The sequence below is a fragment of the Eublepharis macularius genome, chromosome 1 (genome assembly GCF_028583425.1).
Source record: "Eublepharis macularius isolate TG4126 chromosome 1, MPM_Emac_v1.0, whole genome shotgun sequence".
NCBI lineage: Eukaryota > Metazoa > Chordata > Lepidosauria > Squamata > Eublepharidae > Eublepharis > Eublepharis macularius.
In genome coordinates, this window is record NC_072790.1 from 141,443,799 (window position 1) to 141,460,657 (window position 16,859).

General features: G+C 37.2%; 1 protein-coding gene across 2 annotated transcripts in view; it reads right to left on the reverse strand.

Annotated features, from left to right (window-relative positions):
* RPS6KA2 (ribosomal protein S6 kinase A2) overlaps nt 1–16,859 on the reverse strand; it is a 299,866-nt gene that overhangs the window by 110,990 nt on the left and 172,017 nt on the right. For both annotated transcript variants that reach the window (XM_054982534.1, XM_054982543.1), the window contains exon 6: nt 800–906. In XM_054982534.1, the coding sequence (XP_054838509.1) occupies nt 800–906 (107 nt within the window). The remainder of the gene's footprint in view (nt 1–799; nt 907–16,859) is intronic.

A 16,859-nucleotide genomic window follows, 5' to 3' on the forward strand; every position in this document is an offset into this window, starting at 1 on the left:
CCATGATTTTATTCAACATGCTAGATGTGGTTTTCCCTCCATGTGTTCTGACTTAGCAGCCCAGTGCTAGTGTCTCTGCAGTCTGATGCCAATTATTAAAAGTCAGTTAGTCAATACAATTGTCTCTGATGCACCGCCCCACCCAGTATGAATCCATGCATCAGATGTGTTCTATGATGGCTGACATGCTCCTCTGTCCATTTCTGCGCTCCCTGTAATATATAGCACTAATCTTGTAGATTGGACTTCTAGAGATAGTATGCCTAATAATTTCTCTTGCAATTTTTTAAAGTCCTAGAATGTTATGATGCCTCTGCATGCATCTGAAGAACTCCTGAGCTCTTATGAATGCTCATGCTGGAATATGCATTATCATTAAGGTGCCACTAGACTTTTGTTTTATTTTGTCTCAGTGAGCCTTTTCCTGAAGATGTTATGGGCTATGGGCTGTAAAAAATGGTCTGTGCAGACATAAATGGACAGCAGATAGTATGGGCTAATTTATCTTTTATATTGTCTCCTGTTTTAATCTGTTAAACTAACCTGGAAAGGCAGGCTAAAATATTTATTTTTTAAATATATAAACCCAAGGTCAGTATTCTGACTGTCTTGTACCCTTCCTCTTTTCCTACTGTGGCCAAGATTTGCCATTATCTGAACCTTCAAAGATGTTCCCCAAGATATTCCAATAAATGAGATTTTATTTTCTTTAAGACAACAACTGTGCGAGGAAATTGGTAGAGGCTTTCATAGGTATTTAATTTAAAAGTGTTGCATGTGTATTTCTTCACAAACTTACTTTTCTGGTTTCAAATCCCTGTAAATTATACCAAGACTATGGAGGTGATCTAAAGCCAAGGCCAGCTCAGCCAAGTAGAACTTAACATCTTCTTCTGTAAACATTACCTAAGGAGAAACAGAAAACAGGTGTATTTAATATAAGAATGTGAGTTTATTTATTTTTACTGATTTTTCTACTAGGAAACAATGGTGATGCATTGGCCCAACAAACACTACAATTAAATAGCAGATTATTATTTACATAGCAAGTTAACAGTTTATTTCCTCCAAAACCAAAGAACTGGAAGTGAGATCTGATTACATTTGCAAAGAGATCTGTATCATACAAAAGGGGGAAGGACAGAAAAAAAGGATGCTTCCAAGTCCTGACTGTAAGGCCTTTCCATCTGTATACCTGCAGACCTAAACAGATTGGTCGGTGCTGGATGTTTTAATATCAAACCTGAAGAAGAATTCTGAAAAACTTGAAAGCTTGCACACGGTTTTGTTAACTTTTGGATTTTTCTTTGGGCAAAGCCATCTACCTGTAATCTCTGTCCACCAAACACAGAACATCTTTGGAGAACAATTAGCAGGAATAATTTTAAACAGCCCAAACAAAAAGGGGTATATATACCTTTCAAAATGTCGATTTACATCTCATACTGTGTTCTTTACAAAGCTGTTATTTCTGTGTTTCAAGGGTCTATAATGTTTATTTGCCCAGTATTATGTGTATTTAGGATTACTCTTCTACACACTAACAAGGGGGGATCTCTTTCATTTTTCTCATTTTTTCATTTTTCTCATTTTCTATAATGTTTATTTGCCCAGTATTATGTGTATTTAGGATTACTCTTCTACACACTAACGAGGGGGGATCTCTTTCATTTTTCTCATTACTTAAATAACAATGGCTAAATCTGTGTAGGAAGCAGCAGCCAGGATAAATCTACTTTTTAAACTACTTTAAGAAAACATCTTTTAAACTTTTAATCTGCTGTTTTCTCAATAGCTTTCCAAGCAGAAAGACAAAGTTCATAGTTGAGTGTTCAAGGGATAGCAGTAGGATGACTATTCATTAGCACTTTTATGATCTGAGTTTACACTAAAAGCCACAGGAAGAGAACTGAGAAGCAGTTCGCCTTCTGTCAAGGAAATGACTCCCCAGGAGAGATTTAAAAGCCCATCTGCTTTGAGGCAATGGCTGCAGCAACTTGCAGTTGGCACAGCTGTTAAGGCAGAATTTAGCAGCAGCTGCAGCTTATGCAGGCAGCAGACTAAAATGCTGCATGTGCAGGTGTGAGAAAGGATGCTGTATTTTTAGCAACAGGTGGTGCGAACCTTATGCACTTCATTCATTTGTGCTGGCGGAGTCATGTCATCATGACAGACTTTTATTTCTTACTCAAGTGTACAAGAGGAATTACTAGAGGCTTATTTATATAACAATCTCTGCTTGGGGTTGCCTCTTGAAACCTTGACTCCCCACTGTTTGGATCACCCACATGGGAAAAGTTTTTCTGTGGCAGCTACTATGGGCAATATGTCACTCAGCCCTTGGAGGCTGCAGAAAGAACGAGGCAGATCCAAGGAAGGAGGGAAGGAATGTCAGGGTAAGAGTGTCATAGCTCTGCCCTGGTATCAGTCACTGCTGAGGGTATCTGGATGAAGAACAGAACAAGTAAACACTAGAACAAAGAGTAATCTAAAACCTATTTAAAATGATGCTAACAAGTTTGGAACTAAAATTTTAGTTTTGTAAAATTTGAAAATGAACCTGTAATATTCAGTAGAGAAAACATATTTGACAAGTTTTTTTTCTAAATCAAAAGCTTTTGTGCCAAAAGTCAATGTTGAGGCTAACATACTAACTTTGGTATTATCATTTAATGATTTGGGAAGTCAGGAAATTCTATTTCAGCAGAAAAAAAACATGTAGATTTCTCTTTGCAGCAGATGCCAAGGTATATTTCAGTTAAAATGTATTTCACTCCTAAAATAGAGATGTGGCTGTGACTGAAGTATGGCCAGTTCCCAAAGTCTGTGGGAATATGGACTGAGGGAGAGAGTTAACTGTATGTGTGCGCACACATGTGCGCATGTGTACACATGCACACACACATACACACACCTCTCTCCCTTAATATTGTAACCTCAGAGATTGCATTTTGGAAAATAAATTAATACAGGGAGATTATTCTCTTTTAAAACTAGAACAATTGTGTTAGTACTTTAGTGAAATCAATACTTAGAATGGGAAAACCAATAAGACAAAAATACTGTTTAAATGATAATTTTATCATCAATACTCTTAGCTTCATGGATAAATGCCATTGTAAGTTACCACCATCTGTCTCACTGCTGTTGTCTGAAGAGAGGAAGTGTTTTGTCTTATATGATGGTTGTGAGCAAGAGCCATTATGTTCTGGAATACAGTTAAAACTACTAATAACAATGTCCTTGTAATACGGCTCCCTCCAGATTTTATCTACTGAATTATATAAAGCGTGCAATTCTTGCAGAATTACAACATTGATTCTATATATAACACCTGTAGCAAGGAGGATACATGGCAAATATTGGAAAGAGTTAAAAACCCCTACCAAAAAAGAATGATTTTATCAATATAGAAACATAGAGCTGGAAGAAAACCAAGGGTCATCTAGTCCACCCCCTGCACAATGCAGGAAATTCACAGCTACCTTCCCCTCACTCCCCCAGTGATGGCTGCTTTATGCTCAGAAGAAGACCAAAACTTTCCAGGATCCCTGGCTAATCTGGCCTGGAGGCAACTTTCTTCCTGACCCCACAGTAGCAATTGGCATTACCCTGGGCCTATAAGAAAGGGCCACAAGAGCCTGCCATTAGCTAATACCTTCATGCACCCCTCTCATGTTGTGCCTAAATTCATACTGAGTCACAGAATCAGCATCGCTGTCAGATGGCCATCTAGCCCCTGCTTAAAAACCAAAGAAGGAGAACCCACCACCTCCTGAGGAAGCCTGTTCAACTAAGGGACTGCTCTAACTGTCAAGAAGTTCTTCCTAATGCTTAGCTGAAAACTCTTTTGATTTTAACTCATTGGTTTTGGTCTGACCCTCTGGGTCAACAGACAATTCCTCCACTCCATCACCAGTGTAATAGCTCCTCAAATACTTGAAAAGGACTATTGTATCACCACTCAGTCACCTCCTCTGCAGGCTAAACATGCCCAGCTCCTTCAAACTCTCCTCATAGGACTTGGTCTCCAAACCCCTCACCATCATCATTGCCCTTCTTTGGACACCTTCCAGCTTGTCAATGTCCTTATTAAACTGTGGAGGCCAAAAGTGAACACAGTACTTCAAATGAGGACTAATCAGAGCAGAATAAAGTAATACCATCACTTTGTGTGATCTGGACACTATACTTCTGTTGATGCAGCCTAAAATCACATTTACCTTTTTAACTACCACACCACACTGCTGACTCATACTCAGTGCATGATCTACTAAGACCCCTACATCTTTTTCATTTGTACTACTGCCAAGACAAGTCTCTGTCATCCTGTAATTACACATTTGATTTTTCCTACCTAAATGCATAAACTTTAAATTTATCTCTGCTGAAATTCATTTTGTTAGCTTTAGCCCAGTTTTCCAACCTGTCAAGATCATCCTGAATCTTGTTTTTCTGCGACGTCCGGTTTGGGATTATGGTGGTCTGAAGTGATTCAGGGAGCTGGATCATCTGGGTTGCTGTTTTTGGGCTAGTGGGGTGCTTAGATCACCCACAGCCCCCCAATTTCAGGCAGAAGTCAGGCAAGGATGCTCATTGGCCCTAAGAGGGTGTGATCTCAGCAGATGGGGGGTTCTGAATCAAGGATTCTCCATCTGCCTTGAGATCCCCTCACAGAGGGGCGGCTAATATCTCTGCAGCAACCTTTTGGAGTCATTACATTGACATAGGATCGCTGTACCCAAGCTTCAGAAACGAATTTTAACCAGAATTGAACAAAAGAGACAGTGAGTACAACCCAAGAAGAGTTAGAGAAGTAAAGATCACTATCTCCCCTAACAGGCTTGATTTTTGCTCAAAGACTGAAACGTTTTAAAGTTAAGAGACAAATTCCCAAAGCAAAGGACATTAAAAGTGCTGGGGAGTGGAGAACTGTGAATTTAACGATTTAAAGAGCTTAAAAAGAGCAAAAGGAACTTTTTGTTTTGCATACTTGCAGTTTGGGAGATAATGACGTGAGGGGAAGAGTGTGGGAAGCAGCTGAAATATCGTGAGAAGTGGATTGCCTGTAACATAAACGAGTGGTGGCTAGAAGGGAAGGAAGTTGGAGGGAGCAGAGGAAGAGAAACAACGAGGGACAGAAGACCCGAAGAGGAAGCGGAAGCTGGCCATCTTGAGTGTGGGAAGGGCAGATGACTTCATGTGAACTGTGTAACAGAGAAAAACGTCCGACATTGAAAAAATGAAGCGAAATACGCCATCTTGGAAAGGGGAAAAGTGGAAAGCAACCATAGAGAGCACCATTGAGAAAAAACGTCCGGCATTTTGACTACTGGAAAAAGATAAAGTTTTCCCTTCACATTTTTTTTATATTACTGGACAAGACTGATTTAATTAAAGTAAGAAATATAAAAAAGGAAAGACGGAGTTGAGGAAGAGAGCCGACTCGTGGGGTCCTAAGGCAAGTCCAATGACGGGGGGGAAAGATAAAGATTGGCAGGCAGCGATTGAAAATTTTGATAAAAAAATAACAGAAGGTAATAAGGAAACAAATGAAACCATACAAAAGACGCAAGAAATGGTTCAAGAATTGCAAAAGCAAGTGAAGGACTCTCAGTTGAATTTAGTGAAAAAGATTAAAGAGGCAATAAAATCAGAGGTTGCAGAATTGGCAAAGAGTATTGATGAAATAAGAACGGAACTCCAAGCTACACAGCAGAAGGTACAAGAGGTGGATGTGAAAACGGAAGGTTTAAGAGCAGAGGCAGCAGGAGTGAGTGATAGGGTTGTTGTAATGGAATGCAAAGCTATGGAAAAACAACTTCGTTTTAGAGGCATTCCAGAAGTAATGGTTGGAACAACCTTGAAACAAGTTACTGAAATAATTGCAGAATTTCTAAATAAAAAGCAGGAAGAAGTGGCAGCCAATTTAGATATTGCCTATAGAATTAATTCCAAGTATGCAGAGCAAAAAAATTTACCAAGGGATGTCATTGTCCAGTTAACTACCAAAAGAATGAAAGAGGAAATTCTCAGAAAGCATTTTGAATCCCCATTGGTACTTGAAGGGAAACGTGTTCGAATTATGAAGGAGTTACCGAGATCAGTGCTGCAAGATCGGAAAAAATATAGGGATCTGACTCAAAAGTTGAAAACCATGAATATAAGATATAGATGGGAAATACCAGAAGGGTTGAGTTTTGAGTTTCAATCTGTGAGGCAAGTTATCAAATCTAGACATGCAATGGAAGTGTTTCTGCTAGAGTATGAAAAGGACTTACCAAAATCAACCCGATTGTAATTATGGAATACAAATTAATATCATGGAATGTAAACGGACTTAATTCACCCTCAAAGAGAAAAGCAATATTTCATTGGCTGGCTAAACAGAGATGTAATGTGATTTGTCTACAAGAAACCCATATACGAGAACAAGATGTAAAATATTTACCAAATAAAATGTTAGGGAAACAATTTGTGGCAACAACTAAGCAAAAGAAGAGAGGGATTGTACTTTATATTAAAGAAGAATTGCAACCGAAATTGATTTTTAATGACAAAGATGGAAGATATGTGGCAGTGGAATTTGACTGTAATGCTAAAAAAGTCCTGATTGTGGGAATATATGCACCAAATGGTGCGAAAGAGCAATTTTTCAATGAAATTAAAGACAGACTTGGACAGATGACATACGATCAAGTGATTGTGACAGGAGATTTTAATGGGGTAGTAGATGTACAATTAGATAAAAAAAATGAATTTGATAAAAAATAAAGGAGGGAAATTGCCAAAATCTTTTTTGAATTTCAAGGACAAGAGGGTTTGGAAGACATATGGAGGAAATATAATCCGAATGCCAAACAATATACCTTTTTTTCAGCAAGACATCAATCTTTTTCAAGAATTGATATGATTTGGGTATCTAAAGAGCTTGCTGTGTGTACAAAAGAAACGGACATTTTGCCAAAAGTTAGTTCAGACCACAATCCTGTGTTTTGGAGATTTGGAACGAGAGGTAAAAAAAAAGGAGACGGAGAATAAATGAGGATCTTTTGAGCAGTTATGCTAATGTGAAGGTTCTTAAGAAAGAGACTAAAAACTTTATACAATATAATGTGGATCAAGGAGTGGCAATTCATAAAGTATGGGATCCATACAAAACTGTGATTCAAGGAGTGCTTATGGATTTAAATGCCAGAGATAAGAAAAATAAAGAGTTGAAGTTGAAAGAAATTCAAGAAAAAATCAAGCTAAAAGAACAGCAGTTAAAGAAAAGACCGGGCAAAAAGAAGTTACAACAAGAAATTAAAATATTGCAGGAACAAATAAGAGCAATGGAGAATAAAGAAGTGGAATAGGAGTTAAAAAGGATGAAACAAAAAGCATTTGAAGGAGCCAACAAACCAGGGAAATATTTGGCTTGGCAATTGAAGAAGAAAAGGGAGAAGCAAACAATCAGTAAGATTGTGGAAGACGGGAAGGAGTTGTTTGATCAAAATTCAATTGAGAGGGCATTTTTTAAATATTATGCAAAGCTATATCAGAAGAAATCAATTGATAAAAGCTCAATAGAGGAGTATTTTCGAAAGCTGAGTTTACCAACGGTGCCCGAGAAACTGAGAGAGAAATTAAATGCTGAAATAACAACATTGGAAATTTTGGAAGCGATACAAGATACAAAAGTGGGAAAGGCGCCAGGACCGGATGGGTTTACAGCTAAATTTTATAAAGTAATGGCAGAGGACTTGAAGCAGCTGATGCAGAAAGTGATGAATGTAATTTTGGAAGGCCATGATTTGCCGGAGACATGGAATGAAGCTAATATTACATTAATACCAAAGGAAGCACAAGATTTGACTAATGTGAAAAATTATAAACCGATATCCTTAACAAATAATGATTATAAGATTTTTGCAAAAATATTGGCTGAGAGGTTGAAGATCTGGCTGGTAGAGTTTGTAGGGGAGGAGCAGGCAGGTTTTTTTACCAGATAGACAGATAAAAGACAATCTGAGGACAGTATTGAGTGCGATAGAATATTATGATAAAAACCCAGGAAAACAAGTCGGTTTTTTCTTTGTGGATGCTGAAAAAGCGTTTGACAATTTAAATTGGGATTTTATGTTTGCAATGATGGAAAAAGTGCAGATGGGCAAGATGTTCATTCAAGCAGTAAAGATGATATATAAAAACCAATCTGCAGCTATAGTTGTTAACTGGGACATAACGAAAAAATTGGAGATAAGAAAGGGAACGAGACAAGGATGCCCACTCTCTCCATTGTTATTTGTAATGGTATTGGAAATTTTACTTAGACAAATACATGAAGATGATGAAATTAAAGGTATGAAGATTAAAGGGTATACATATAAGGTGACGGCCTTTGCAGATGATGTGATGGTGATAGTGGAAGATCCGCTCCAGAATATGCCAAGACTGCTGGGGAAGATAAAAGAATTTGGAGAGTTGGCAGGATTCTATATAAATAGAAAGAAATCTAAACTGCTTTGTAAAAATATGTCTAAACAACAACAGCAAGAGTTAATGAAGATAACGGATTGTGAAGTGGTTCATAAAACAAGGTACCTAGGTATTGAGTTGACTGCAAAAAATATTGATTTATTCAAGAATAATTATGAAAAGTTATGGCAGCAAATAGATAAAGACACGATGGTTTGGAATAGGTTAAATCTGTCATGGTTGGGTCGTATTGTCACAATTAAGATGAATGTCCTACCAAGGATAATGGTTTTAATGCAGACAATTCCAATAATGAAAGACAATAAGCAATTTGAAAAATGGCAAAGGAAAATGTTAACATTTGTGTGGGCAGGGAAAAAGCCCAGAGTTAAGATGAAGGTGTTATATGATGCAAAGGAGAGAGGTGGACTACAGCTACCAAATCTGAAATTATATTATGAAGCCATATGCTTGGTTTGGGTGAGGGACTGGATGCTGTTGGAAAACCATAAACTATTGACATTGGAAGGGTACAATAAAACCTTTGGATGGCATGCATATCTATGGTATGAAAAGACTAAGGCTGATATGATGCTTTTGCATCATTTTGTGAGGCGAAGTGTATTTGCTGTAAGGGCTAAATATAAGAGATATTTGAATGAAAAAATACCAATGTGGATTGTACCAGCAGAAGTTGTCAATCCAAGGACTGAATATGAAGGAGAGGAGTGGACGACATATTGGAATATTTTTAGAGTGGACCAGAATTTATATAGTATTAAAAATAATGAAGAATTGCCATTTTGATATGGTTGGTTTCAATACAAGCAGATAAAAGATCTGTATGATTCTGATCGGAAAGCAGGTTTTAGAGCAGAGAATTCAGAGCTGGGACAGTGTTTACTTCAAGGGGGGGGGGAATTGATATCTAAAGTGTATAACATTTTGTTGAAATGGTTTACAGAAGACAAGATAGTTAAGGTTCAAATGGTAAAATGTGCAATAAATTGCAATAAGGATATATTGATGGAAGCTTGGGAGAAATTGTGGAAGGATACCATAAAGATATCAACATGTACCACGATAAGAGAAAATGTTTATAAAATGATTTATAGATGGTATCTTACGCCAAAAAAGTTAGCTAAGGGAAACAGTCAGATGTCAGATAAATGTTGGAAATGTGGAAAGCATGAGGGTTCCTTTTATCATATGTGGTGGACGTGTGAAAAAGCTAAACAGTTCTGGGGGGAAATAGTAGATGCTATGTCAGATATATTGCAGAAAAATGTTGTTAAAAACCCAGAATTGTTGTTTAAAATGATGTATAGGTGGTATCTGACTCCAAAAAAACTAGTGATTAATAATAGTCGAATGTCGGATAAATGTTGGAAATGCAAACAGCAGGAAGGCTCTTTTTACCATATGTGGTGGACATGTGATAAAGCTAAGACATTTTGGTCAAAAATAGTAGAGTTAATGTCTGAAATTTTACAGAAGAAAATTAATTTAAACCCAGAGGTGTTATTATTATGTTTGAACTTAGAAAAATATGATTGTAATGATAGAGTGCTGATCTTTTATATGACGACAGCAGCAAGGATGTTATATGCGCAGTATTGGAAAAAGGAAGAAACACCAGAAGTGGAAGAGTGGATTCAGAAGATTATGAATATGGCAGAAATGGACAAAATGACATGCAAATTGAAAGGGGAAGACACTGAAGAATTTGTGAAGACCTGGGGGAGAGTTAAAAATTATTTAGAGAAAAAATGGGACCTAAGGGGAAACTTATGGTTGTTGGAGAACTACTAAAACGGGAAATTAAAAATATCTTTACTGGTGGACAAATAGTATAAAGGTAAAAGTAGCAGAAGACATATATATATAGACTGTAGGCGGAGGGGACAGAAAGGTGTTGGAAGTCAATTATAGAAAGGGAGATTGGGAGGGTGGGTAAAAGGGATAGATAGAATTGGGGACAATGAGAAAACAATGTGTAGTGGATAATTAATGATATTGTAAAATAATGTGAAATTGTATAAGAGGTAATACCCACTAATAAAATATTATTTAAAAACAACAACCCAGAATTGTTATTATGTATGAACCTTGAAGAATTTGATAAAATGGACAGGATAATGGTGTTTTATATGATTACGGCGGCTAGGATATTATATGCTCAGTTGTGGAAGACAAAGGAGATACCATCGGTGGAAGATTGGATCTTGAAGACATTGAATTTGGCGGAAATGGACAAACTTACGAGGAAATTACGAGAAGAAGTTGCGGAAGAATATATAATAAATTGGAAGAAATTTAAGAATTATATGGAGAAAAAGTGGGACATTAAAGGGAAGGTGTGGTCTTTGGATACTTTTTAAGAGGAGGATAGTGCTCTTTTACTTTAACTGAATATAGAGATAGAAATTTTAATATTATATTGGAAAAGAACGAACAGCTGATCAACAAATGTGGAATAGGTGGTCTAAATTTAATTGATGAATCCTGGCCTCTCTTTAGGCGACAATCACTAGATCCAATCGCTAATTTTGCTGGTGCATGCCTTTTTCAAATGGCACTTAGGTTAAATCTTGTCATTCTGAATGGTCTATCATTGGGAGATTGCCCTGGCCAATTTACTTACTGGTTGGGACTAAAACACTCCATCATTGATTACATCCTTATTTCGCAAGACCTTTATGATGACCATATTGATTTTATGATTGATATAAGAACAGAAAGTGACCATTTGCCTCTAAATCTTAAAAAGATTGATCCACCAAGACTCCTTAGGAGCTGGGCCTGTCCCAAAACAACCAAACCCGATGGTTTAAAACAAAGAGGCAGATTTAGAATTAAATGGTCCTCCTACATTAATGACAATTTTGGCTCTTGGATAAAATCAGCAGATGGTCAGCTTCTCTTAGACACCCTAACCTCTAATAACACTAAAGGGAACTACCTAATTGATCAGTATAATTTATTAATCTCAAATCTTCAGCCATTGCTTTCAAGATCTGGAAGCCCTAAATATGATAGGATCCCCAATAATAAAAAATGGTTTGACCATGAATGCATCCAAGCAAAATTAACCCTTAGGGAATGCTTTAGGGTTTTCCACCAAAACCCAAACCCAATTACCAAACTTGAATTACAACTTAAAAAAAAGAAATATAAAGAGCTGTTAAAAACTAAAAAAAGAGATGCTGATCGTCTTTTATGGCAGTCTCTTATCAAAGCCACCAAAGAAAAAGACAATGTTAGTTTCTGGAAGATTATTTCTAATCTCCAAACCAAAGCACCCAAGGTATCCAGTACTATCCCCGCAGATGTATGGGAAAAGCACTATAGTGCTTTGTTTAGGGATCAGTGGCACTCTGCTCCCCCTGCTATCTCATTAGATAACTCTACACAGTGGCCACCAGTCTCTGAATCTGAAATTTCCTTGTTAATTTCACAAATGAAATCTGGTAAAGCCCCAGGAAGTGACTTTATTGTTGCTGAGCTTCTGAAATCGCATATAAACTGGTGGGCTCCGGTCTTAGCAAATCTGTTCTCATACATAGATGCCTCAGCTCAATTTCCTAAGGATTGGGGCTTGGCCACAATTGTTCCCATATTTAAAAAGGGTAACCCCTCTGATCCGTCAAATTATAGGCCAATTAGTCTTTTGAATGTGATCTGTAAATTATACACGAAACAGCTCTGTTTAAAACTGTGTGAATGGTTAGACCAAAATAATCTATTCAAGATTGAACAGGCCGGTTTTACACCTGGTCGCTCCACCATTGACCACTGCTTGGTGTTAGATTATTTTATTTATAAATATGTGAAACACTGGAAGAAGTCACTGTATGGGGCCTTTGTGGATCTCAAGGCAGCCTTTGATTCTGTGTCTAGGGGAAGGCTCTGGGTTAAATTGGCTGACTTGGGCATCAATAAAAGGCTATTGTTTTTATTAATTAAGTTACATGAAAATAATAGCCTTCAGATAAGACTTACACAGGACGGCAGACTCTCAAAAAGAATTCCAGTCCAAAAAGGGGTCAGACAAGGTTGTCTACTGGCCCCGTTCCTATTTAACATCTATGTCAATTCTCTAATCACATGCTTTCATACAACGGACACTCATGCCCCTGTGTTCTCTAGTGGCAGAAAAGTTCCAATTTTAATGTATGCTGATGATGCTGTTCTTTTATCTCAGACCAAAGTTGGCTTGAAGCGAGCTTTAGAAAAATTTAATGATCAATGTAACATTGAATTGTTAACAATTAATTTCTCTAAAACCAAAATTGTTCGTTTTGGCAGCTCATTTAGGAAATATATCTGGAATATGAAAGGAAATGTCATAGATCAAATTAAGAACTTTCAGTATTTAGGCATAACTTTTTCCTATAATGCCAAATTCTCAGCACATCTGACCTCATCAGCCACTTCAGCAGAGAGAAGTGCAAATGCCATCCTTAAATTGTTTAGAAGGAAAGGCGCTGGCTTTCTCCCTATGGCCTTAAAAACTTACCAGGCAAAATCTTTGGCCCAACTTTTGTATGGCTCACAAATTGGACTCTCTGCCAATCTTAAGATTCTTGAAACAGTCCAATCAAAATTTCTTAGATCTCTATTTGGTGCTCCCAAGAGTACATCTAATGTAATACTTAGTCAAGAGGCAGGATTACCCAGAGTTGAATTAAAAGTATTGGAACAGGCAATATTCCTCTGGCTGAAAATTCATTATAATCCAAAGGGAATGATAACTCATCTCCTAGCTGCGAACCCTTATCCACCTTGGTTCACACAAATCTTTAACAAGATCAAGCAAATTGGCCTAAATCCTGAAGATCTTTTTAATGGAACCCTGAATATGGCAAAAACAGCTATTACTCAGAGGCTTCTTGATATTGAACTTCAAAATGAAGAAGCTTTACTTCCCAAGAACTTCAGGTGCTTAAAATCTTGGCCTAATTTTTCAGCTGCCCCATATTTATCCAGTATTACCCATGAGTCCTACAGATGGGCATTTTCTAGAGCCCGGTTTGAGGCATTGCCTTCAGCTGTATTGTACGGCAAATTCTGGCAGATACCAATGCATGAGCGCTTATGTCCATGCATGGACAATATGGTGGAATCAGTTACTCACATACTTATTCTGTGAATTTTATTGTGAAGAACGGTCTCGCCTCATACTACCTCTTTTGTCTAAATTCATCCCTTTGCAATCCTATTTGGAATTTAGACCAGAAGTTCTGCGCAAATTTCTTTTAGAAGATTCTCAGAGCTCAGTAACCTATGCTGTGGCCAAATTCTGCTCTTTAGCTATCAGAAAACGTAAACTTCTCTTAGTGAAAAAAACATAATTTTTTTTCTATTTTCATTATTGTTATTCCATTTTCACTCTTATCCCTTTATGCCTGTGGTTTTCCTGTATTGATAATATTGATTTATTGCTTGTAATCATATTGTTTTATATTGCTGGCTTTTGCTGTAATAAATTGGATTTGGATTTGGATTGGAAAAGAATAATATAGTTTCTGATAATATACCATGTTATAGTAATGTATTTTGTTATAATACATTAGGGTATAATGTAAGACAGGATCTATAGCTGTTGCAAAGGCTCATGTTATGTAGATTAGGGTGCAAATTGGAACAAAACTGGAAAGTACAGCATAGAGCCATTAAAATTGGAAAGAAAAAGCAATTATTAAAGGAGAATTGCACTGATGACTTGGTGTTGATTTTGGAGGACCCTTTGAACGGAATTGAAACTCTAATGACAAAGTTGAAAGAATTTGGTGTAGTGGCTGGTTTTAAGGTTAATAAGCAGAAAACCAAAGTATTAACTAAAAATATGAAAATGCAAGATCAAGAAACTTGAGAGCAAAACAGGGTTTACAGTTGAGAAAAAGGTAAAATACTTGGGTATTACTTTGTCAAATATGAACTGTATGTTATTCCAAAATAATTACATTAAGACTTGGAAAGAAATTAAAAGGGATACGCTAAGATGGGATAAAATCCAATTATCGCTGTTGGGAAGAATAGCTACAATTAAAATGAATGTCTGAGGGCCAAGCTACAAGTGATGAATGACACAGGTTGGACACTTGTCAGCTTCCCTCAAGTTTTGATGGGAAATGTAGGCATCCTGGCCTTGCAGCTGTAATGGAGAGCCAAGCTGTAAAACCAGGACGCCTACATTTCCCATCAAAACTTGAGGGAAGCTGACAAGTGTCCAACCTATGTAAGGAGTCACTTGTAGCTTGGCTCTTACTTAGAATGTCATTCCTAATTCAGACAACTCCTGTATTGACAACAGGCACCATTTAAGCAGTGGCAGAAGGATATATTGAGATTTACATGGCAAGGCAAAAAGACGGGTTAAATGTAAGGTTCTACAGGATGCAAAAGGAAGAGGTGGTTTGGGCCTCCCAGATTTGAGATTATATTTTGCGGCTGTTTGGTTTGGACGAAGGAATGGATACTGTTAAAAAATAGATGATTACTGGACCTGGAAGGGTGTGATCTAAAATTTGGGTGCATGGGTATCTATGGTATGACAAAGTTAAAGCCAACGCAGAGTTTAATAATCATTATGTAAGGCGTGCAATCCTGAGAGTATGGAATAAATACAAACTTAGGTTTTGTTCGAAAATACCTCTTTGGCTGTCATCACAAGAAGCTCACTTTAGAAGGGAAACGGTTAGTCCACCTAAACGGTTAACTTATCAGGATTTATTGGAATTCTCTCAGGACCAAGTTAAAATTAAATCAAGAGAGGATTTAGAAGCAGAAGGGCATGCCTGTCAGTGTTTTCCATATATGCAAATTCTGGAGAGATTCAAATTAGACGAGTCATTATGACTTTGAGAAATCTAAAACTGAATTTGAAATAGCCCTTGGTACAAATGATGAACATGTTATTTCCAAAATGTATAAACTTTTGTTCAGGTTTGAGACAGAAGAAGAGCAAGTAAAAGAATGTATGATTAAATGGGTGAAAAATTGCGGACACGATATATTAATGGAGCAATGGGAAAATATGTGGACAAGAGGCCTGAAATTTACATTAAGCTCCAGTATTCAAGAATTTTTTTACAAAATGATGTATTGTGGTATACGAGTCCTGAAAAATTGGCTAGAATGTATAAGGGGGCATCAAATGTATGTTGGAAATGTGCCAAACAAGGGACGTTTTTTCATATGTGGTGGACATGTAAGAAAGCAAAGAGTTTTTGATTGCAGATACAATCATCAATTCAGAAGATCTGAAGATTAATCTTCAGCTGAAACCAGAGACTTTTCTGTTGGGAATAATGGACAGCCAGTTGGAAAAACACTTTAGAACACTGTTTTTATACTTTATTACAGTGGCAAGAGTACTTTATGCACAAAAGTGGAAAACTACAACATTGCCTACAGTGGAGGAATGGTTGACAAAAGTTTTGGAGTTTGCGTCAATGGCAAAACTTACTGCATTGATTAGAGAAAGTTAACTTCTTGACTGAATGGACACCGTTAATAGACTTTTTGCATGAAATGGGTAACAAGGATTTGATGACATCTGCATTTATGGATTAAGAAACATGAACAATAGAAAAAAGAGGGGTTTTGTGACTAACCTAGAATAAGTATGACTCTAGAAATGATATATACTTGTTGTGGAGAAAATCAGAACTCAACCTGTAGTGAAATCTAGGTTTTTTTGTTTTGTTGTTTGTTTTCTTTTCCCTTTCCCTTTTAATTATATAGATATATCTATTGTTAGTGTATCATGTTTAGAATTGTGTGTTTTTTCTTATTCTCTATGTTTATTGTTTATTATGTTATGGTGTATAGTTTATAGTTTAAATAAAGAAAAAAAAATCAAAGGAAAACTGCACTGAGGAGGTCCCAAGCATGTGGAGCTGATTCATTCCCAATTCAGCGGCCTTCTGCAGCTTCTGTCCTTTGCTTAGGTGCCATGGTGCCATGGCCACCACTGTGACTAAAGAAGCCCTCCAAAGATAGTGGGTCAAAGAGCACTAGGAAGAATGGGGAGGCAGTAGGCATGTGCATTGCATATTCACACATGCGCACACTCCCAAGTTTTTCCAGATGACTGATTATTCTATGTGGAAGGACCTATCTAGTCAGATTTTTTTCTTTCTGCTTGTCCTCCCGTGATTTCTCCTTTTTCCTTTTCATTCAAGTCTGGGTGGACGGTTTTAGTTGAAAAGGGGGAGACTGGCAGCTAGCAATCTGTCTAGTCCCCCACTTTTACTAGGAATAATAGGTAAAAAAGAGGGCCATTCTCTCTCTTAATTCACCTCCCCTGAAGGAAAAATCAGTATCTAGCCCTCCCTTTCTGTGTGCCTTTACACACAGTGCAAGGATAGGCCAGCAGCTGGCAGGTTTAAACA